The sequence below is a fragment of the Aulonocara stuartgranti genome, assembly GCF_965226115.1.
Source record: "Aulonocara stuartgranti genome assembly, chromosome: 5".
Classification (NCBI taxonomy): domain Eukaryota; kingdom Metazoa; phylum Chordata; class Actinopteri; order Cichliformes; family Cichlidae; genus Aulonocara; species Aulonocara stuartgranti.
Window position 1 is genome coordinate 10,333,614 of NC_138943.1, and position 24,200 is coordinate 10,357,813.

Here is a 24,200-nt window from a genome sequence, read left to right on the forward strand (position 1 = left end):
TGAATTTTGGCCCACTGTGTATTTGAGTTTGACACCCCTGGTCTAAAGGATAGAGAGTTTGCTTTTTAGGATTAGTAAAAATGGTTTAGCCAAACAGTGTGTAGACGTGTAGAAACAGCTTAGCATCACACAGTGTGCATCCTAGTAAGTGTTTTAATTGTAAAAATAAAAACAGGCAGAAGAACTGAATATATAAACACGTGTTTGATTACTGAATAAATAAAACAGACATGTAAAGTGGAAGGTCAGACAAGCATTTTGTTTATCTTACTATCATTAAGCACATTTTTAACAGTGCTGTCAATTAAAAAAGGTGTTGGTAATTCAAACACAATCATATATACAGTACAGGACAGCAGACCAGTTTAGATAATATTTTTAAAAATAACTTTTAGCAGTTGTTTGGAATACCAGCTCAGAGAAGAGGACAGGGAACGAAATCTGACACGCTTCTTCACATAGTCACGGCAAATAGTCAAAGATAAAAAAAAATTTTTTAACATTATTTTTGTTTCCATTTTTATTTAACTTGGTCTAAAAGTCTTGAAGCGGAAAACGCCACTGTTCTGGGACTCCAAAGATCTTAAAGCAATACTAAAAATTATTTTGAACAGGTCAGCGTGATGAAAACTTACAAAATCTGTTCTTGCCTAAAAATGAAACCACATCAACAGGAACCATGAAGGCAGTAAATATTCAAACCTAATCTGTGTGATAGCTACAAACTTTAGTCACTGATGTGTCACCCAATGAGTGAATCTTTTCAACCAGGCAAATAAAAAGACAAAAAAAACCCTGCAGGTTTTCTTAATGACAAGAATTTGGAGAGGCCGTCTTCCTGCAGGGAATGAACAACACTAAATAAAAACAAGCGTGCTTAAAGTTGGTGATTTGCTGGATTAGGCTGCATAACGTATCCCACAATGCAACATTGAAATGTTATTTCCACTTTGGCCACCTGTTACTTCGCTTTAGCTGACTAGGTGTTGGCATCAGGGTGATTTATATATTGTGGGTTTGATTTGAAAAACCAGCAAGTCATCACCTCTAAGTACTTGGTCAGTTTAGCAGGGTCATGTGGCTTCTTGGTCAGGGGGGGTCATTATTTATGTTCTTCCTCCACCTTGGCCTTCATCACCTCCTCTTTATATGGTAATGAAACCCCCTTGGTCACTGCTGACTGACTCCGGCACCACGCAGCGACCCCTTCTCCTGGTCACGCGTCGCTTCCGGTGAAATTTAGCATAACAACGAAACCCTGAAAGATAACAAGTGACCCATTATCTGAAAAGGTGATTGAATTGGATAAAATATGAGTTTTAAATTACCAGAGGCAGTACTTTAACATTAGTAGAAATGCTCTATTTTAGGATAGAATAAAGAGCTGAATCAGCAACGCTAATGTAGCTGAGAAGGTATAAATTAAATTACTTACATTTAATATTTGTTAGAATTCTGCATCATCATCACATAATCTATGAAATGAACAACTTTAAGCTCAAAACAATGTCATGAAACACAAAAAATCTCAATTTACTGACACTTTGAGATTTACTGTTTACTGCTATGTTAGTCAGCCTCTAATCTTTTAGTCCCTCTGGGGACCCATTACAAGTCAAAGACTTTTAAAATCTTAATTGTAAACAGTAAGACTTGGGGGAAGTGACCCAAATGCACAACTGCACATGAAGAGATGAGCTGATGCTGATGCTAAAGCGCCTAATGATGCTAGTAGTGAGTAAAAAACTAAAGTAATAATCTCTCACCTTCCTCACACATGCAGTCGTCGTAGCATTTGTTGTTGAGACCTCTGTTGTGAGGTTTACACTCATGTTGCCTCAGGTCACAACAGGAACCTTGTTCAAGAAAAACACGTCTTTTATCAATCAAGCATGTTTTATATGTGTGCATAGACATTTAATATACAACACCAACACCACAGTCCTAACAGTGTAAAACACCGTTTTCAATGCTGGTGAATACATGGTCCGTGTGGTGTTTTATCACTTTATAAACAGTCAATAAATGGATTTTAAGATAACTGCCAAGAGCGATAAGGTCACAGTAAGGTCCTGAAAAATAAATATGACTCTTGTTTATACTGACCTGGAAGACAGTCCAGGTGGTGGTCACATGGTTCAATTGCATCAGCATCCACAGTCATATTTCCACTGCTGAGGTTCTTACTCCGCCTTTTGTCTGCAGAACAAGAAATGAAAACAGCTGTTTGAGCATCAAACCACTGATCAGTGTGCAGCGTCATCCAAGCAAACTGTTGGGTTTTTCACGCAGTAACAAAATTCTACTTGGTGTGTGATCTTCTTTCGGCTGCTTCCTTTAGGGGTCACCATCATCATCTGTCTCCATGTGACCCCCATCCCTAGCATCCTTTTAGGTCACACCAACCCCTCTGCGTGTCCTCCTTCACTACATCCAAAAATCTTTTCTGTTGTCTTCCAACTCTGTTTCCAAAGCGCTCAACCTGAGCTGTTACTCTGATGTACGCATATTGAATCCTGTCCATTCTGGTCACTCCCAATGAAAGTCTCAATATCTTCAACCCTGCTACCTCCAGCTCAGCCTCCTTTTTGTCAGTGTCAGCATTTTCAAACCTGTCTTTTAAACATTCCCCTTCAATCTTGCTGCTATCCTCATGTATAAAAAAAGAAATTCTACTTCACATATTTAACATGACACCCGTAAACACTGATGGCAGATTTAAGGCCTCCAGCTGCCCCCCAGCAGTAAGTGCTTTGTTACTTCTTACAAAATAATTATGTGTGTTGAGTTTATATTTCATTTACTTGAGCTTCATACGGTGGCCCCGGGAGGCCAAACAGACTGCAACTTAAGAAAACACCATCAATAAGAAAAACGCTGCAAAAGCACACAAAACACAATGAAAATAGGAAAAAGCAAAACAGAAATAGGAAAAACGAAAATAGAAATAGGAAAAAACACAAGGGAAGTGTTTCTGGGGAGACAATAACCCAAAGGACCAGCTGCAGGAACCCAAAACATGGTAGGCGTGTTTTATCATGATTCATATAATACTGATGACAGATTTTTAGGCAAATAGTTATGCTAACACACTTACCTCTCCTCTTTTCTTTCCTCACAAAACCGATAGATCCTCCACTTCTTTTAAGTGTCTTCCAGCACAATTATTAGCATATTTTGGTTCCTGCAACTGGTCCGTCGGGTTATTGTCTCCCCAGAAACACTTCCCTTGTGCTTTTGGAATTCTGTTTTTTCCTATTTCCGTTGTCATTTTTCCCATTTCCTCTATGTTTTGTGTGCTTTTGCAGCGTTTTTCTTATTGCTGGTGTTTTCTTAAGTTGCAGTCCGTTTGGCCTCTCAGGGCCACCGTAGCTTCAAGTTGTTTAAATTTAAAATATAATTTAAATAAAGTGTTAATAATGCAGTTTGTAGCCATCCTAACATGTCTCTAGTAATGGTAATATTGAGTCAGTCAATCTCTTCATCACAGTGGTGACAGATTACCATGAAATTTGATGCAGATATTAGCGTCACCTAACCTGTCTGTGGCACCATCAGCAAATGCCTTTACTTAAACAGTGAACACGTGTTAAATAGATTGCCGTGAGATTTTCTGACTGTATTCAAGGTCTCTTGTGGATAAATTAAAAACATAGATATCCTGATGTTTCTGTGGAGCCACAAGCAAGTCACGGGAAGTTTATTCATAAAGGGCCTATCAAACACAGTTATTCAAAGTGTTTTACAAGATAAAATTAAAAAAAAACATTTTAAAATTATTGTTTATTGTTTATGACAAAATTAACATAATAAAAATAAGTGGAGTTAAATAGTTTTAAAAAGTCCAGCAGTGTTGATTAATGCTGTTTTTAACTTCTTTTTAAAATAATGAGAGCTAATAACTGGTTTGATTTGACTGCTTTTCTTAGTTATTGTTAAAGTTGCAGGAGCAGCATTCTGACCTAACTGTAGCTGTCTAATAGTCTTTTTTAGGAAGGATGATAAAGACAGCATAGCAGTACCCAAATCTACAACAGATAAAGCTATTGATAAGCGTCTCAACATCTTGCTTTGACACATCTCACTTGAGCTATATTTGTCGAATACAGAAGCTGTTTTAGTTAGTCTTAATATGGTCAGTGAAACTAAGGTCCTCATCCATAATTTCTCTAAGAGTTTTCACAGAATGAGGTCTTTGGTGTCCTGGGTTCTAGGTAGGAACTCATCCATCTGTCTTTGTTTTTAATAACTTTAAAATAACTTTACTAACCTTTCTTCTTGGAAGATGACCAGTTGTCTGCTGGTTTCATGTCCTCATAATCTGTCCAGTCAAAGAGAGCCATGTCCAGCGTTGGCATCACCTCTCCTTGTCCTTTTCCTCGTCCAGACCTCTGAAAATGAAAGTGTACCTTGAAACTACACCTTACCTTTTACCCATATATTATCAAGCATAGACAGTAAATACATTTCTGTCATCTGTGATGAATGCTTAGTTGTTTCAATTAAACCACAGCAGCAATAAATGAGTGTGTTTTGGTTTGCTCACTGTGTTTTGCTAGTAAATGTATTCGGTGTGTTCTTAATGAAACTCATTGGACTTGTGTTGTGACCAGCAGCAGTGATGTTTCATTGATTTATAAAATACCCCCACGGAGACAACAGGGATAGCAGCAGAGCTTTAAAAACCAATCGATTGGTAACAGAGAACATGGCTGGCCACACACCAGCATACAAATACATCATGCAGTACTTGTGTGGTTAATACATAAACAGTTTACAGACTTGCAGTTCATTGAACAAACGCCTTTTCTTTCTAGTCAGTGGGGACAGCCACTGCCTGCAGATCAAATACAGCACAGAGTGGATGGTGAGGTGACATGTTTAAATGAAATCCAGCTGTATTTTTATTTTTATTTTTTAAAGAAATTGCATTGCAGTTATGGAAACGTACAGAATGTAATTTCTTACTTCATTATGTTTTGTTGTTGTCTTATCTATAAAAGCAAATGGAAGTGATTAGCATGCAAGAAAATCTTTGCCTTATGCGTTTATGTCAGGATGGTAGAGTGCAACATGCGATGCACTAAAGGTATGATGGTTGATGATGATGGTTTCTAGGCTAAGTGAGAAAAAAGCCCACCCAAAAGACCCGAACCACTTAAAACTGTTTTTTCCTATGTGTCAAAGAAAATAAATCAAGGTTTGCTGAACCAAATTCTTAGAATCTCCTCGAGTACCTATGCACAATTATGAGTTTAAAATGATCCTTATTTATCTTCGCTCTATTTTAGATGGAGACAGGCCCTTGCATCTGTTCTATCTCTGTTTGAAACAAGCTATTTTAGGCCAACTTTCTTCTAATTGGCTGATCCTCTCAAACAGAAGATTTGAACAGTTGGTAAGCGGGACATATATGCTCAAAGCCAGAGAACACAGAGAAGATATCTCGTTAATACAGAAGATCCTTTTAAGGATATCTGCTGTATTTGAAGGAAAATGTACTTGACAAAATGTTTGTGAAGGTTCTCAGTCATCCAGGTCATCGTAGTCTAAGGAGCTTGGAAAGAAAAGCGTCTGGACTTCTTTGAGTTGCTTGAAGACGTTTCACCTCTCATCCGAGAAGCTTCTTCAGTTCTAAGGGTCAAATGGTGGAGAGTTCCAGATTTAAACCTAGTGGGAGTTTCCCCCCAAAAAGGGACAAAGGACCTCCTGATGATCATCTACAGTACCTAATCACATGAGCCAAGGTGTGAAAGCAGGTGTGGGTCACAATCAGCCAGGGTTTCGGGTGAGCTCATTGTGAAACCTGGCCCCACCCTATCATGTGATTTCCTGAGGTCAGATGGCCCAGGATGTGAGTGGGCGTTAAGGCGTCTGGGAAGGGTTCTCAAAACTGGATTATAGATGGCAGACAGTTGGTGTCGTAAACCACCACCTCTGTTCAAAGATGGTCGCTCACTTACGTCCACTGTGAGCGACCATCTTTGAACAGAGGGGGTCCTTGGTCCCTCTTTGGGGGGAAACTCCCACTGGGTTTAAATCTGGGACTCTCCACCATTTGACCCTTAGAACTGAAGAAGCAGCTTCCACCTCTCTGGGGACATCCCAGGTCCTCCAAGGTATGGAGGCCTATCTCCCCCCACCACTTCCCCTGCCAGTGGCAGACGCCCTCAGACATCGGTGCGTTGGTGGTTCTTTGTGTCCGAGGATGGGCGTCCAGGTACACACCGGCTCACTCCTTGGTGGCTGCTTATCGGGGCCTGGAGCCTGGGGCTTGCTCGGGCCACTTCGGAGGTGGGGTGCCCCCGGCCTCTCGGCCTGGGGCTCGGTCACTCAGGCACGGCTGGCTGCCGGCGGAGCTCACGGGCACGTCACTGCAACCCCCCCTGGCTTCTGCTCCGCGGCTGCTGAGTGACCCCTCATCTGGGACTCTCGTCAGCTCTTTCTGGGACAGTGGCGCGGCTGCCCCTCTGTTGGTCTTCCTTGGTCTCTTGTGTTCTGGGGGCCTCTGGATGTCTGGAGTTTTGATCTCCTCCATACCTGCTTCATGCCCTGGAGGACGGGGCTGTGGCTCCCCCACACCCTCTAGCAGATCATTACATGAAGGAACCTTTTAAAACAAGCACGTTCATGCTCACAGGTGTACACACGGGTGCTCACACACACAAACTACACCCTTTTTGGCTCCTACCTCAAAGCACACTGTGCGCTGTCGATCTTACGTGCTGCACAATAATGTTTAACATTTAGTATTTACAGTTATATTCCCATAGATCATCGTGATGTTGTTTATTCTATTGCTCTCGTTTTCTTCTGCTTGTTTTCTTTTTTCATTCTCAACAGGTGAAATTAAAAAAGTATCTACTGTTATCTATTATTAGCTAGTTTATTGTGATGGTGTTGTTTTTATTATGTTGCTCTTTGGTGATCGTGGTGATCCAGGTGTTTTGTTTGTTTTTCTTTTTTTCTCTTCTCCCCTTTCTCACCATCTCTTCTCCCCTCTATTTTTCTTTCTCTCCCTCTCTTTCTTTCATTCTTTCTCCCTGTCCTATCCCCCAGTCATGTCTGTCCCGTCTTTAAAAAACAAAAATAAAATAAATACATAATTATAATAAAGGTCAATCAAATGGACCAATATGGCAAGGCCATGATGATCCACTTGGTAAAGTAAATCCACTTGGCATCTTTCTTGGCCTTCAGACAACAATTCTGATGGCTAAAGATCCAAACAGGACAGGCAAAACAAAACAAAACAAAAAAAAAAAGAACTGAAGAAGCTTCTCGGATGAGAGGTGAAACGTCTTCAAGCAACTCAAAGAAGTCCAGATGCTTTTCTTTCCAAGCTCCTTAGGCTACTTGACAAAAATAATAATTATAACAGGTCTTTTTAAGGACTTTTTCTAAAAACCTATCATCAAAAAGCCATTGTGTTGTTATATTAGGTGGGAGAAAACAGCTGTTTTAGGATGGATACATTTTTGCCCCTCTAGCTGCTCTTGCCTTTTCTTTATTTGTGAATCTTTACTTATCTTTAATAGTTTTTTCCTGTTCTGCCTATTTATACGGCTCAAAGAATGGCTAAAAAAAAATCTAGTAAAGCACATGTGGTACTGTTTATGTACATGGCACATAAACATAGCACTCTGAGGCTCCTAATAGGATATTCAAAATTCATGTCAGTAGCTGAATACCTTGTGACTGATCCAAATTTATATAAAAGTGCCATAAATTTAGGTGTCGTACTTTAATAAAATATTGTTGTGGAGATCGGCGTTTGATGGTCTAGTCATAAAGAAAAATTTCTTGATGAATTGCTAAGACATCCCTAACTTGAATAAAAGCCATAAGAACACGGTTACTGCCACTTTCCTCAGAGAGGTGAAACAAAATAGAAATGTAACACAGTAGGACTTTGTGATATCTCACGGGGAATACATGATCAATTAAAAAAAAAGAAGCTCCTCTTGGAAACAGATCCAAATTGTGTCCTTTTACCCTCAGGAAATGTGCCTGTGAAAATAACAATCAGTTTAATTGCAGGGGGCTACCTGCTTGTCCTCTACTGCTCATTAAACCATCAACATAAAATCGAACATTAATTAAGATGCCTCTCAGCATCTTTGTACAACTGGATCTGGGTTCAGGAGAGGCTAACAGCTTTTTCTGCTTTGGCCCAATAATATTTGACTGCTGTCAGAGTACAGTATGCTCCTGTACTCTCTGGGGTCTCAGAAGAGTCATAGTTTCTTTTTCCTTTGCATTTCCTGAGCGTTGTCCTTTTCCTTGTTTGCTTTGCTTCCCCATTCTTGCCTTGTGTGTGCATTGTCTCCTCACTGACATCCTATTTTATTTTGAAAGATCTTTATCTGTGTCATGTGTTTTTTACTCCCTGTCTTTGTTGTTTTTCTACCTCTTCTGATTGCCTATCCTGTCTTAATTGATTTCACCTGTCGTTTTTAAACATAGTTGTCTGTTCCTTTATAATCTCTTTGTGTCTCTTTGTGTCTTCTGTGTATTGTAAATGTCTTTATTTTACCCACTTTTGTTTTTTCCCTCCTTTAATTTGAAGCGGATTTAGAAGCAAAGCAAAGACACTAAAAGTTTCATCCTGGGTTTTTAGTGTTACAAGGGTGATTCGTTTCTTAAAGCTTAACCGCTCCAGAGCAAATTACATTTGAGATGAGAGATCAAAACAACAGACTATTCAGTCTCCTGGAAAATAGCCTGACCATTCCTGGAAATATTTTGTTTGTGTTTTTGCCACTCAAAAGTTTTATCACATTTTGCTACTTCATCCCATCTGTGTCCCGGTAGCTTGCACCAACATCCTCATTCTTAATGTCACTTGTTTTAACGAGCCAACTGCCAGTTGTTTATTTGATGACCTAAAAAGGACGAGTGACCTTTTGCAAATAAGAATCAGAGAATCAATGGGTTAGCGTGAGATTATTATAGGGCAGCAAAACGTCAGGGATCTCATTCATAAGAATGACTTTAAGTTGAAAACCATGAGGAAATTATTTCTAATCAGGCTCTAGATTTGATGTAAAAATAAATTTTTTGTTGGTTATAAGGTCCAGGATACATCTAAGGCCAAAGCTGGGATGAATTTTCCAGCTCTGTCTGTCTGCTTCTACCTTATTCAATGCAGTGACCACACACTTCAGCACTACAGTCATTTGGTTAGCAGTCACAGTGCTTAGTCCATTAAATACTAGAGAATGCTTGACTATATTCTCCGCTATTATCACCATAATCTCATCCAAAAAGTTTTCCTCTGTCTTTGACTCCATTTGTGACCAAGCAATGTGCTGGCATTTTTAAAGGAGCAATCCTAAGGCAAGGTTTCATGAATCAAACATGAGCATGCCATCAGAAGTGATTAGGAGATCTGAGACACATGATAATTCATCGCCAGGGTCCTCACTAAAAACCATTGTTTGTTTTAAACTTACAGGTGTTAAGATGTGCTGTTAAAAATTACTGTGTAAAAACAAAAAACTCTGCTGAGGTCAGTGTCCGTTGTGCAGTTTTAAAGAAAGGGATACTCAAAATTGGATGGGTCTCACTTTGCCTGTGCGCCACCAAATTTAATGGAAATGACTCGGATAATTTTGGATTATTTTGCCTGCAGAGAAGCGGCACTAAAAGCAGACCTCTATGTAATAACCATTTTTAGTGACAGCAGAATAGTAAGGCTTGGTTAGACTGTGGTACAAAAGGAGCTCGTTAGGTTTGGGAAAGATGAAGGTTTAAAGGACTTTAGCAGTAAACACGCAGTTAAGGTTACAGAAGGGTCGTGGTTGAAAGAAATAGCATTTACTAATGGTTTGAAAAAGGTGTCAAGCATGCACACACAACACGCAAGTTAATGGGGGACGGTGAGTGCTAAAGAACCATTTAAAAAGAAACACAAAATGTCTTCAATTTTCTACAAACTGCAGTTCAACAGTTCCTAACTGTCGTATTTTCATCCAGAAAATCAACCGGAAATTTCCCTGAAACATATTACAGGCTGTTGGGTTTTAACGGCAGTTTTGGCAAATCCAAAAACTTTCCTGATGTAGAGACTCTCTGTCCCCACATTTCATTTGTAACAGACCCGAGGAGTCTCAGGAAACCATATATTATTATTTTCCATTATAAATGTTGTTTAAGCATCATTCCGGGTGGCTGTGACGGGGGGTGAGTGATACCTCATAACCCCTGCAGATTTTTTCATGACACATGCACAGCCAGACACAAAAAAAAAGACTCTCTGCGCCCATAGATTTTGTCCTGAGGTGGTCTTTAATAAAGAATAGGAAGGTAGTTACAGAAAAATGTGCTGCTGGACTCTGAACTCCATGATTTTGGGTTCCAGAGGTGCCGTTTTGTTATACAGAACAGGCCATATCTATCATACAAACTGTGACCAACAACCAGCCAGTTTGGCCTGCTGGATGACGTTTTTCCACAAGCAGCACCTTTGGGTTCACACTGTAGAGAGTGCCATTTCTATGATGAGCTATGAGGCTTGTGGCAGCATAACGGCTGTAATGGGGCCCATTTTCACTCTATTTCCACCACACATTGAAATCACACTGAGGCACAACACACCCAGCCTTTAATAACCACTCCAGTTTCGTTGGTTACCTGGGGTTTGGTTGAGGCCGGGGACAGCGTTGGGGGATGCTCGTTCATCACCGTGGTAACCGTAGAAGAGCCAGAGCCAAAGACGCCAATGATGGGGGAAGGGGGTTCATTGGGTGGGGTCATGCTGAGGGAGGGGGAGGTGGCAGAAGCAGAGGAGGAGAGAGGATCCTCAAATAGATCTCTGTCCTTCAATGCAGAGCTCAGCTCTGGAGAAAACCCTGAACAGAGAGAGATACATTTATTTTTTTTGTGTCAGCAAATCATATCAGCAGATTATTAGAGAAAGTTTAATCTAAAATACTAATATATAAAATAATAATAACAATACAAATATACTAATAAACTAATATTGAACTGCAGTTAAGATGAGATAGTTTTGTCACTATGGCATTTCAAACTGAAGGGGTTTAGATGTTTTTAACCTTTAATTTTTATTGCTATTGTTGCTGTTTTTCTGTTTACTATGACTAATTCTTCAAATTTTCCATAAACTATGGTTTATTCTGCAGCACGAGTCCAATAAAAAGCTTCTCAGTGTAATCTGTGCACCACGATAATGTTCCTGTTGTTGCAGTTTGGAACTCTGCAAACACCAGACCAAAAACTTGAGTTCACCTCCACAATCATTCATAATATAAATTCAGAGTCAGTAGTGGTAAATCAGAATGTATTTCAAGCTGTCATGCAGTCCCTGAACTTCTTAAATTTCCTTTTAAAACCTGAAAGTACTGTATTTTGTCACATTATGTCATATTTACAGAACCTTTCAAATGTAACTGTTATTAATTTAGGTTCAAAGCCAAACAGGTTTGTCTGTGTCAGAACTGCTGAAACTGTCCACTCGATCAAATTGACAGTGTTATGACATATAACAGTGGTTTCTAAGGTAACAGCAATTGTTCTATTGAGCACCATGGGAAGAATGACAATGTGCAGAAAGACCTTTTTTTTTTAGCTGTGCCCCTGAGGCGTGGCTACTTGCTTATAAATAGAGTGGGATGCTTAACTGTTTTTGCTTTGCTTTCCTCTACTCCTGAAATCTTTTTGGCAATATCAGTGTCAATATAATGACCATAGATTTAGGCAAGGATGTTGCTCTTAATTCATGTTTTAAATTCTGACATCTGATCATTTAAGATCGAGATGGAGTGTAGAAAGTTGTCATGTAGATATTTGATCTCTCGTCTTGACAGAAGACATTTAAGAATTCATTTAAATTGGTTTCCTGGCATGAACCTGGCTTTTAAATGTAGGCAATACTCTATCCAATAGAGTTTTGCTTTGTATTTGGGATCACTGTCATGCTGGAACGCTGCTATATCCCAGCAGGACAATGATCTGAGGTGAAGTTGAGGAATTTGGAGGTAGTCCTACTTCATTATTTCATCTACTTTGTACAGTGCCACTGGTACTTTTCTCTTGTCTGACCTTCTAGGCAAAGTGGTGTCACATGTGAATAACTTGTACTTATGTACAACTATTTGATGCTTATTTGATGATCTGCAGTTGTTTAGAAATGGCTCCATAGACCTCTGATGCTTGTGTAAATCTACAATTCTCCTTCCTTTGAATTTTCCCATTGTTCTGCATATTGGTCTGAGTGCTTTTAAACAAATCCTTTTTGTCCTTGCAAATAGAAACTACCTGATGTAGTCAATTATAATAACAAGAAGATAATAAATCTTGGCCTTGTCAAATTAAAAGACATTGCAGAACCTTCAGCACCAAAAGATTTGAGTGAGTAAATGGATATATTTCAGACTGTCTGCATACTTTTGACCTGGTACAGATCAAAGAAAATACAAAATAGACTAAAATTTGTACACCAATCCTTGTTTTGTTTTTTTTAATAATTAAAGATGTTTGCTGTACATTCATTCAAACATGGAAAAAAGAAAGGTCAAAAACAGCTCAAGTAAATCATGAAAAACCCCAAATTACCATGACTAATGATTTATGCCCATGCAAACTTTTGAGCGCAAATGTATGTCTGGGTTTGTGATGCACTAACCTTTTCTGTGACGCCCCTTTTCACGCCGGCTCCCTTGTCTCCTGTGCTCAGAATGGTGCCCATGTCCATTTCCATGCCCATGCCCTCTCTCCTTGCGTGTTCCTACAAGGTGGTTCTCCTGGACCTGGGATGGACTCTTCACACTCATTCGAGCTCTGTCTTTGTCCCTGCCTGGACCCATCTCCAGTCTCACTGGGCTGAGACCTTCTAGGCCTGTCCCATCATCCTCAGGTCTGGCCAAGGGTTGCAGGGGCCTGTGAGAGAGCAGCCCAGCTCCAGCCTTGGCACCCCGGCCACCGTGCCCTCTGCGGTTCCTGCTATATCCGCGGCCCTGTAGAACTTGCGAGCGGTACTGTAGGGCATTGCTGCCACCTGCTGAGGTCTGCGCCTGCCTCCTCTTGCCATGAGGAGCCCCATGCTCAGCGCTGTATGACAGTGCCAGGGTGGCAAACAGCAGCAACATACTCCAGGAGAGAGCCATTGTCTGTCCAGCACAACACCACCTACTGGGAGGAGAAAATATTTCTCAGTGCTGCACATAATTTATTCTGCGGTGTCTGCAGATTTGATCAGATTTTCCACAGAAGCTATGTTGAGGATTTGTACATCTTAAAAAATAATTCGTTTTGAGTATCAAATACTAGTTGCCTATCTTTCAGCACTCTATTTTATTATATCATTTGTATAATCTGCATATTCTGCATTTATCCAGAATAAAAAGTTACAAAAGAAATATACAAACGTTAATGTACACACATTAAAGATTATTCCCAGTTATTTTAATGATCCACAGGTTTTCCATAGCATCATTATAAAGTTGATATTGCAAGTTCCCTTTCCAATAAATTGTGACCTCTTCATTCTCCTACGACAGTTCCTGAACAATTATTATTTCCTTCAGTGACATATCCTTCTGGAAAAATATCAGACACACAATTAGTGCAATTTCCTTCCAAAGGGGGCATCCCTCATTCAGCCCCGACTATCAGCCTTTTTGTGCAGAAGCAAAAGTTGGGAGACCACAGGTCCTTGAGTGTTGTGATGCGTACTCTGCTGTATTCATCATCCCACAAATTCCGACTACTTCACAGCCAGCCTCTCGAGCACACACCTTTATTCTGGTGAATTTGAAGAGACAATGGTGAGACGCTTGTTCATTTAAAAAAATGATTTTCCAACCTTCATTCAAGGACCTCTATGCCTTACTCATTATGAGATACTGCAGTGTGCACATGCTTCATCACGGTCTCAAGAGCTCTCCAACCGTACCTTTTATTGCAAAGGTCAACATATGTGTGAGGTGTGACTGAACTAAAATATGAGGTTCTGTATATCTACAATGGCACTTCATCCAAATGTGAATGAAATGGTGCTTAATAAAAAAGTAAAAATAGTTTTTCTTTTCCCATCTTGATATCCCAGCATGCACTGCAATGAAGCTCAGATTCAATTGTAATCCAACAGAGTACTATGTGCTTATATTAGAACCAATTTCTACAGTCATTGGTAAGAACACAAATGTCCAACACAGTGAGACTGGACACTAAGCAGCCTTTACACTCCCAGCTCAAAAGGCCTGTGTGGTATTTGATTGTTGCAGTTTGTGCTAGTGTGATAATAGCACTGGTGTACTGACATCATGTATCCTGCCTCCTGCATGCTCTAACTAGTCGTCCTGCTAACTATCCTGCCCTGTGCTAGATGTGAGAAATTGTTTCTATTTTACTAGCAATTAATTAGATTATGAAAAAAAATAATGGGAAAAATAAAGTAATTTCATAAAATAAATAACTGTCATAATGACGAAATTAATCTATTAAAACATGTTGACCTCTCAATACTACAGAAATGATTCACTATAAAACTTGATGTGTTCTAGCCGTCATTAAACTTTAAAGATGCTTACACTGATCTGCACCTTATGTTAGAAAATGTTTGTTTATTTCTTTAATCATAACACAATTTGCCCTGTAATTAAAAAAAATCCAAAACTTAATGGCAAATCATATACATGGGATGTTTTGTTTTCTCCTCCACTTAAATAGGCTAGCACAATCCATTGTGACAGACATACACAGTGCTATTATGGCGCTGTGGCAGGTAACTCCTTTGTGTTAAAAGACAAATGGCAGTGCAGGGCATACAGAAAATCAATGAGGGAAAGTATTGAGCCATCAGTGATGGTGGGCACATGTGCTGTGTGTGTCTCCAAGGTGGAGTTGGGGGGGTTGATAAGCTCTCAGTTCTTTTATCACAGCGACGCGCACACACCAAGCTAAAAAAAGCACACCCTTGGTTTTAAAGTCTGTTATTTAGGTGTTTCTAAAAACAGCACACAGGTGCCAGGGTGTGTGGGTGAGCGGGCTGCAGAGGATTCTGGTGATGTCAGGAGGAGTTTGCACTACGAGTGCCGGCATTGCTCCGAGGGATTTAAAGGCAAACGTTGTCCGTTTGCCTCCGGGAGTTCGACCAGTTGTGCAGCAAACAAACAAGAGTGTGGGGCTGGCCACTGAGACGAGACCTTTATCGTCAAACAGGTCCGCAGAGTGTCGAAGGGGAGGGTAATCAGCTGTGTCGCTCACATATATATAGTGTTTAGCTGGGATTACACTCTGTCTGTTTGACACATGAATTGATGCGGGTATCGAGTGGCTCGGATCTTATCTGGTCAAAGGGGTGATTTAGAAGGGAAACAAACAAAACATTTAAAGTTAACTGTGGTGCAGGGCAGTGAAACAAGGGGATTGATTAAGGGATTACATCTCCAAAGTCTTCTGTACACATTTATCACAGTAATGGCTTGACATCTGGGGAAATGTGCCTTCTTGCCGCCTAAGCGATGCCCCAGCTTATGTTACTCCTGTGATACATGCCTCTCTGTTAGCTAAACAGCTTTGGCAACTCAGACCCTTTTCAGAACTCCCCATTTGACCTCATCACACCTACTAATGCTCTAATTGCTCAGTTGTGTGGGCAATTAGTGGATTGAGAAAGCTGACTGTTACTGTTATCTCTAACTCTTACTTTAGTTGCTTACACAATTATTTCTGTCACTGTTTGCTTATACAGTCAAGTGACTATAGCAATAATGGTATGTTGTGCTGATGATCTGTTTTCGGTTTGTTGTAATCTGGATATTTTTCTGCTTTCTTTTTCTTTTAGAGGCTTTTATTGTGTATATGCTTTTACATTCCAGGTTTAGTCATGTAGCTTTAGACCACACCTGATATCTATGTAAGAGTTTTGTCCGGTAACTATGGCCGAAAATGACTTTTAGTTATAAAAATTCATACACAACATATGTTGCTAAATAAAGCATCCATCCATCCATTTCTTACCTAGTTGTACAATTCATTATCTGGAGGGACTGAAGCCTATCTGTGATGAGGAAAGAAGCAGGGTACACTCTGTACCAGGTCACCAGTCCATCAGAGGGCTCTAAATAAACTAAAGAAATAAAGTCTATACATTTATCCATTCTCTTTGCTTATCCTTATCAAGGTTGCGAGGAGGGCTGGAGCCTGTCCCAGCTACCATAGGGTGAGATGCAGCGTACACCCTTCACCTGGACCAGGGCACCAGCCCATCAGAGTGCCCTAAAAAACTAAAGAAATAAAAATCATGTATGCGCGATCATCTTTTTAATGCATTCTAGTACCTAATTCACAGCTTCTTGTTTGAATAAACTTGTAGTCAAAAGTAGGTCAAAAGTATGCAGACAGTCTGAAATATATCCATTTACTCACTCAAATCTTTTGGTGCTGAATTGGTGATGCTGCTGTGATGGTGCTCTTCAAAAAAAAATTTTTCCCAGTATAAAAAAGTAACATTGTTACATCTCCACAGAAAAAGAAGGCACCCATTCCAAAGTAAGGTCTTCATAGATGTGCTATGTGAAAGAGAAAGTAGGCGGTGAAGGAGGAAGGCCACGTATCTCGGCATAGCAGCTCCCTGTTTTCCTCTCTCATACTTTCAAGTGCTGCTAACAGGTGGCCCTTTGAGGAGACACAGGATGGGAATGATAATGGAGCACTCCGGGTGGCATTCCACATTTTAAGCATAGTCTCTTGTGTGTGATAAACAACCTCCATGAACAGCACAGCCTCTTGCCAGAGCTTGTATTATACAAGCCTGTGTGTTGAAGGTAGGGCACAGCAGGGCCTCTGCTACTGAGGCGATGACGGGCCAAACGAGTGGCCCGACAACTTTAATTCCACACTGAGGTAATCTGCAACTTGAATGGCAACATTTAAACAAGCAAATTATAGCTGGGCGGTAGCTTTCATGGCTTCTGTGAGATAGCTATTGGTTGAAAGAATAAAAGACTCCGAAAACCCATTTAATGACACTTTTAATAGCACTGAGGGGGTTCAAGGATTTCTGCCGATGTTGGGAGAGTTTTGCTTATTTCTTTCACATTTTCTGCTTCTTTTTTTTTTTTAAACATCAACTTTGACTGGTCTTATCTTCTTTTTCTCACAAAAAAACCTCATTGTGCTTTCTATTTTATTTTGAATGCTTTAAATCCTGTATTTTTACATTCATGTCAGCAACCCTGCAGGGTTTGGCTCTGACTTTGTGCATTGCTGCATTTTTGGTGGAAAGTTGTCAGAGATTTACAGTTAACAAACAGTCAGGTGAATAAACAACAATGAGACACTTGTGTAGGTTAACGTGCTGCACGGGTGAGAAGCTCAGAGCAAATCACACCGAACTGGAGTATTCGTTTATTTTTATAGATTACATCGTCAATATGCAAATATAATCACATTTCCTGTCACGCAGGTCCTGATGTCTGTCTGCATGCAAGCTGTGTGTGTGTGTGTGTGTGTGTGTGTGTCACAGAGTATGTGTGTTGCAGGTCAATTTCTAAGAATAATATAATGCAAGTCAACCTCTGCGGATATGTATTTCTGTGCTGGTCTCTTGTCAGTGTCACAGGGTCAGCTTCCTGTTTATACAGAAAACTGTCTGGTGAAATATGTATAACATAACTTTTGAAGCATAAGCAAATAAAACAATAAAAACTCCATAACAAAAGTCAACAGTGTTTTAACAGTATATTAGGAATTTGGAACCCATTATAATTGCAGATATTAAAAAGTTGTTTTTACCACAACTAAATTTAGGTCTTCTCATAGACAGAAATGTTTGATTTTAGGAAAGGGCTTTAATAACTAACAAATGCAAAGTGTGTGAGTGACTGTCTTACACACTGTCAAATAACATGAAGTTGTGTCTTTTTTTTCCCAGACTTAGAAAGAAGAAAAAAAACTTAAGGAACTGAAAAACCAATTTGAATTTTTATTATTTGCTCCTAATGTCAACAACAACAAAAATCTATCACCAGCAATCTGGTGCTCATATTTGGCTGTTTATGTGTAACTATATTTATAATGTGAAGTGGAGAGGATTCACATCATGCCATGGGAAATTTAAAGTCCAGAAGTAATAACAACCAAGTACACAAAAACAGATTTTTAATAGGAACGCATCTTGGATAATACTTTGAACCTCAACTCTCAAAGGTGTAAAGATTTATTGGTGTCTGAGCTCATCAGTGTACAGAGGGAAGCTGTGTATAGTAATATAAAATCCAATAAAATGTTTTACAAAATCCACATTTTTTGGAAGCAGGTAGGAGAAAAGCAGGTGATCTCTAACAGTGTGTAGAAAACACAATATATATTGTAGCAGTTTTTATAAGCCTGGCGTACAGTGTGGTGCCACCTGGGACACATGAATCAGAGCGGAGTAAGTATGAAATGATAGGTAATCTCACAAGAAATTGCAAAGGGGGCACTATTAGAGGGCTGGATGATTAAGCTCTGATGAGATCAGGGGCGTCTATCTGGGCTTTGATCAATTGGTCAGTCCCTTAAGCAGGACACACTCATATAAGAATAGACTTAACAGAGATTGAACCCAGATCTGCGGCTCATATTGGGAAAATGAGAGAGGAAAAGCAGTGAGGCGGAACAGGAGGCCACCCTGGTATTAAACTGCTGTACGTGTGCATCTTTTAGCTTCACCTGCTGTGACACCAAACCTCCAGGAGCCATCTGCTCCTCTTGTTTTATCCCTCATAGCAACCAGCAGGGCCATAAGGATAAAGGAAACAAAGGATCCAGGAACAGACTGTTGTCAGACAGAGGCCACCTTCGATACTTTTTTTCTTTGTTTCCAGGCCGCATACAGCGATCTGAAGTTTAACTCAGGAATACACTCCTGTTGATTAATGTCAGAATTACTCAGTAGATCTTATCCACTGGAGCAGAAAGTTATCAACCAGCTAATAATCAGGCTTGTGAGCATATGCTCAATTTGCAAATTTATTACAGGCTGTCAAAAAGAGACCAGGGGTCGCTTCGGGAGTGTGTGGCTGCACAGGAAAAAAGGAAAGCCACCTATCTCTTTTCAGCTGCTTGGTTCACTGAGCAGCAGCTCGAGTTTATGCTTGAACCAGAAAGAAAACCAGGAGAAGAAGAAAAAAAATGCACATTTAAACAAAGAAATATAGATGCGTAATCGGCTGTGTCACAAATATAACTCAGTTTTGCTCCATTCCATTTTAATAATGCTGAATATTTGATGTATTGCACTTGTCTCCTTATCGTCTGTAAAATAGTTCTAGTTTATGCTACCAAATTATCATAAATATCATCTCAATAACAAGCACCTAAATTACAGCTCCAGTAAATGCCTGTGCATAATAAACATGTCTGCCAACTGCAGTTAACGCCATAAAACTTCATTTCCTCAAGGGCCAATACCACTGACTTCAGCAATATAAAATGCTTTGTCTCCCCCAATCCTCCACAAACAATATCAATGGGATTCACACATAGACTGGGAGGATTTTGCAGCTTTTAGGTGTTTATTGGATGGCGGAGGCCCCTGGAAGCAACATAGGGTGATAAAAAAAGAAAACAAGAGCCATAAGGAAGGTCCATCTGTCACCAAGTGAGCCGGAGCAGGGAGCAGGGAGAGACAAAATGATTCGGTGGTAATTTGGTCGCAGGTACAACAGATGTGGAACGAGGCCAGAACATTGTCACTGATGCAAAGTAACATCAGCAACATCCTGGGATGGGGCCCTTATCGCCCGTCTGAATGCACACATACACACACTTTCTCTCTTTTACAATCATCGTATGCACACAAATACACACTCACAGCGGGGAAACCTCCTCCAGACACCCACATAGAGGCATGTTCCAAAAATGCTGTGAGACACAAACAGCACCAGAAGCACAGCAGGAGGCATCCCACAGAGAGGAAAGAGAATGAGAGAGACAAAGGAGGTGGGGGGACTGAGTGAAAAGGAGAAAATAAGATGTAATTCTAAGAGAGAGGAGAGCGGGAAAGAAAGGAGTGAGGCAGGAAGAGAGAGGGAGGGAGAGGAGAGAGACTGAAATCAAAGCGGGAGTGTGAGAGAGAGATGGAAAGAGAGGGAGGATTTATCCTGTCTTAATTAGAACAAAGTGTCGTGGCATCTCGTATTTTGTGGCAGATAAGGGCACCAGCTGAGTCCCCTCTTACACACAACAAACAACAAAGGGCTGGCTTCAGCAGCTGATAACAATACTTGCCCCTTTCTAACCCATGAAATGTGGACACCTGGGTCTGTCTCTGGACATTCTGCATGGGAACAGTTTGACCGGTCAGCGAGGTGGGAGGGGGGGAGGCACTCCTGTTTAGAGATGATCAAGTGAAGCATGCAAACGTATTATATGAACGCAAAGTTTCCCTTCTCCCCGCTCGCTCCGTGGAAGCGAGCGGCGCTGACTGCCTGCCAATGTTGAAAGCATCTTGATCAAACAGATGCAGCCATGCTTGGCAGTGGCGATCAAGGCGAGATTCACACCACGGTGGAGGAGACTGGATGGGAGTTTAGCAATGTAGCTTTTTTGGCTGAAAATCAATAAAAGATTAAAGAAATGAGGAGATTTGATTGTGCAGTGAGTGAAAGAGCAAAATGAAAACAAACAGTGATTCTTTTGAGGTAATTTCAATCGGTCTTTGATACCAGTAGACTAGATGCTAGTTCGGTTTATCACAGTGTGTGCGGCTTCTGCCAGGCACAACATTAACGACAAACCACTATCTTCCAAGTCTTTGAAACGAATCTAGAAAAAGACACAAAATTAATTTCCACTTGAACATCAAATGTTGTAAATGTGTCCTTGAGTTATCTTTTCATTTCCAACTCACTTAAGATCGAATCAGTTTTATTTGGGCCCGAGGTCCACTCACGGTGGGGTTCCTCCACACTCCCTCTGATCATGTCTAATGCGCCCCTGCTTGATTGACTTGCTATTAATTAGCATTAACTCCTTCAAGTGAGTCTGCAAAAATTGCTCCTTTCACTTTTAATTGCAAGGTGACACACAGAGTCCTCCCCCCATTTCTCTCTCACTCACTCTCTCTAACAAACACGCGAGCACACACGCGCACGCACCATTACACACAGCGTCTTTGGTGTGCAGTGAGCAACAATGAGCTGTCAGGAAGAGATAATCGCTCCGATCATTTATAACTATCCACACCATTCATCCATTAAGTTCCTTTGTAATGCTGATCTGATTTAAAAGCATGACAGCAGGACACACAAAAGTTAAATTAATTGTCGAGTCAAATCTGTTTTTCCGCCATCAAGCCATATCTAATCCGATGTTTGCAAACACTCACTCGTTGCACACAACCGTTAAGAACGACGCTCTGCCTGCCAGTCAAACCGCGTTTTTTTTTTTTAAATCAGTGAATCTGAAAGGAAAACCTCGGCATTAATTAAGTTATTAAAATGGTCTGTGTGACAATATTAAGGACTAGACGGACAGAAGCAATCCTCTTTAAAACATTTGCAATAAAAGGATTCAGAAATAAAGATGCAAGTCCATGATGGCATCAGAACTGGGAATTGGACTCAGTCTGCTGTTTGAGTATGAATATCTATTTAAAAAGGGCAGAGCGAATAAAATAGCAGGAATTTACAAACGTCACAGAAACACCTGAAACAATGTTTGGAAACCAAAGAAACGATATTAGCCGCAATAGTAAGCAATCTAAGCACTTGCTCTGGCAATGATGTAATTCGTTTTTCCAGGATTATAACAGAGATGATTCCTTACTTTCTGTTTGTTTCTCCTTGTTTTCCTCTGGTGTTATTTAAGCCTCAAACAGCAGTTCGCTCATATGGCTGCAGGTTGACAGCAGGACAGGACCGAAGCGCAGCGCAGCGCAGCAGCAGCTCTGTAGTCCGCTCTCCGGGATGTGCCGAGTATCCGGACTGTCTCTTGCTTCTTTATAATGAGGAGAGTCAACCACTCCGGAGTGCGCGCTCCCGAGTGCGCGTCAGCGTCAGGGCTAGCTTTATCTCCAAATGGGGCTTGTCCCGGCAGGTAAAACGTGGATAAAAAGGGGGAGGGGGGAGGGGGGGTCGCTAGAGCATTGACGTAATACTGACACAATCAGCATTTTCTATCAGTTTTCCAAGTTGGGAAAGAAGATCAAACAAAATGATCAGAAACTTGACTTTTATGTGAAATTCTCAGCGTGTCAAAAATATTCCTTGTGATTTGTTGCCCCAGTAAGCCTCCTCGCTTATCCAATATGAACAAAGCTACGTAGTTTTTGATTATTTTCGCTTTCCAGTCAGCACATGTGCTTGTTTCTTTTCTCCAAAATTCAACTGTGGACAAAGCCCGAGCATAAAGAAAAGAGCTTCCCAATCTGATGTAACTACACGCTCAGAAAATAAGCTAGTTTACCTTTAGGGGTACAAGAGCTTGACACTGCAGCAGTACTTGTAGTAGGTAGGCTACTGCCTGATGTACTCTTGACAATCCTCTAATTTTTTACACATTCAGAGGGAGCAAAATTGTGTTTCCAGTAAGTTTTCCAGTTTTACTGACACCACAAAGCTTTATAGGTATATCAAATCAGCACCTGCAGCAAACTAAACTGCACCAGTTAATACAGAAAAAAAAATTAAACATGGCTTTGGGCCGCAGGAGCACTCTGAGGTAATCCACCTGGCACAGGGAGCACAAAGGTCCCAGAAAAGCAAGAACCTTCTTACTGTGCAGTGCTAACCAGTATACAAGACAGGTGCAGAATTAAACTTGGCATGCATTAAATAGCTTTTATTTAACTTAAATAAATAGCCAAATCCATAAAAAAGAGAAATTAATATTTTGCCTATTTTCTATTTGCATTTGCCTGCACGCAGATTTTAAGTCTGCGTGCAGAAGAAATAGTGCAAATATGTGCCACTTATGGGGTTTACTTTGGAGATATAGTATGTTGAATTTCACCTGCAAAGAGAGAAATAGACTTTCAATGTACTTTCTGCCAGAGTCAAAATAACATAACCTGTCTGACTTTATACAACTATAGCCAGGACATTAGAAAGACTAACTGCTCTAAATTCAGCCTTATCAACTAAATTGGTGCCCAATCTCACCAAAGTTGTTGTAGCTGAATGAGAGCAGATTCCTGCAGCCAGGTTCAGAAGTCAGGTGAAAAGCATTCACAGGGTGGTGGAGATGGCCAGTGAGGCACATTAATGCACGTAGTTTTAGAATTTGAGGTGAAACATTTCATTCAAGAGAAAATAATTCTGACCCTATTTTTTTATGCCAAAAATAACTGGTTGCATCATCTATAAATCTATCTTTTCGAAGTACACGGCTCAAGAAGATTCCAGCAATACTTTTAATAACATTCAGCAGCGAGTTCGGTTTTTACATATCCTCTGCAGTGAATTCTGGTACTGCATCTTTCATGAACGGTTCTCACGCAAATCGATCTTACAAAGTCTGCAGAGCATCCAGCCCAGTCTCATTCTAAATCTACACTGTGAGTCTGTTATGTGTTGGCAAATTCAATTCTGTGTATTTGCAGTATGATTGTGTATAAATCACTTGGGGGAATAGGTTGACATTTAGAAACAGTCAGCTATTTTGTTTTGTGCATCCACACTGAAAAATGCGCTTGTTAGCTTTATTGAAACCAATGAACAAGCTTTATAGTCATTTGGTGTGAATGCAAACAATGGTGACAAGCCACTTAGCAAACTGTGAGTGCAGCGCAGAGGGACTGAGTCTGCAGAAGGCAGATAACAGACGGAAATTCCAACATGCCGTTAGAAATTAATATTGAGTGCCCAAACATCTTACTTTGTGAAGGGTCCAATTCTGACTAACCAAAAAAAGGACACGCTGTGTATAAAATCCCCAATCCTTGGGTTTAGTTATGCTTAGTATGGGCATATGAAGCAAACATCTTTATTTAGCATATCATTTCATAATCTCTTTACTTGGTGTAACATTTCTAAGGAGGTTAGTTTGCCTGTACATACCATGGTGACTATTTCTGTTTGAGCTTGATCGAGCGGCCCGAGAGGCAGAAAACAGAAATCACAAGTTGGAGCGGAGTTCTGAAATTTGAAGCACATTTACTTTTCCACCAAATGACACAAGAAATAGTTCTGGCCAGCACCTCTCCACAAACAGATTCCAGCATCAGTTCAGACAACAACTGACACACTTTT

At 40.4% G+C, this 24,200-nt stretch overlaps 1 protein-coding gene across 1 annotated transcript; it reads right to left on the reverse strand.

The window, feature by feature from the left end:
• Positions 1-146: 146 nt before the first annotated feature.
• Positions 147-22,578, reverse strand: draxina (dorsal inhibitory axon guidance protein a). Its single transcript, XM_082534221.1, has 7 exons — positions 21,778-22,578; positions 12,647-13,152; positions 10,636-10,853; positions 4,271-4,391; positions 2,107-2,199; positions 1,767-1,856; positions 147-1,258 (listed from the first exon to the last, which is right to left on the reverse strand). The coding sequence occupies exons 2-7, from the start codon at positions 13,125-13,127 to the stop codon at positions 1,146-1,148; spliced, it is 1,116 nt and encodes a 371-aa protein (XP_082390347.1). The 5' UTR covers positions 13,128-13,152; positions 21,778-22,578; the 3' UTR covers positions 147-1,145.
• Positions 22,579-24,200: the final 1,622 nt, after the last annotated feature.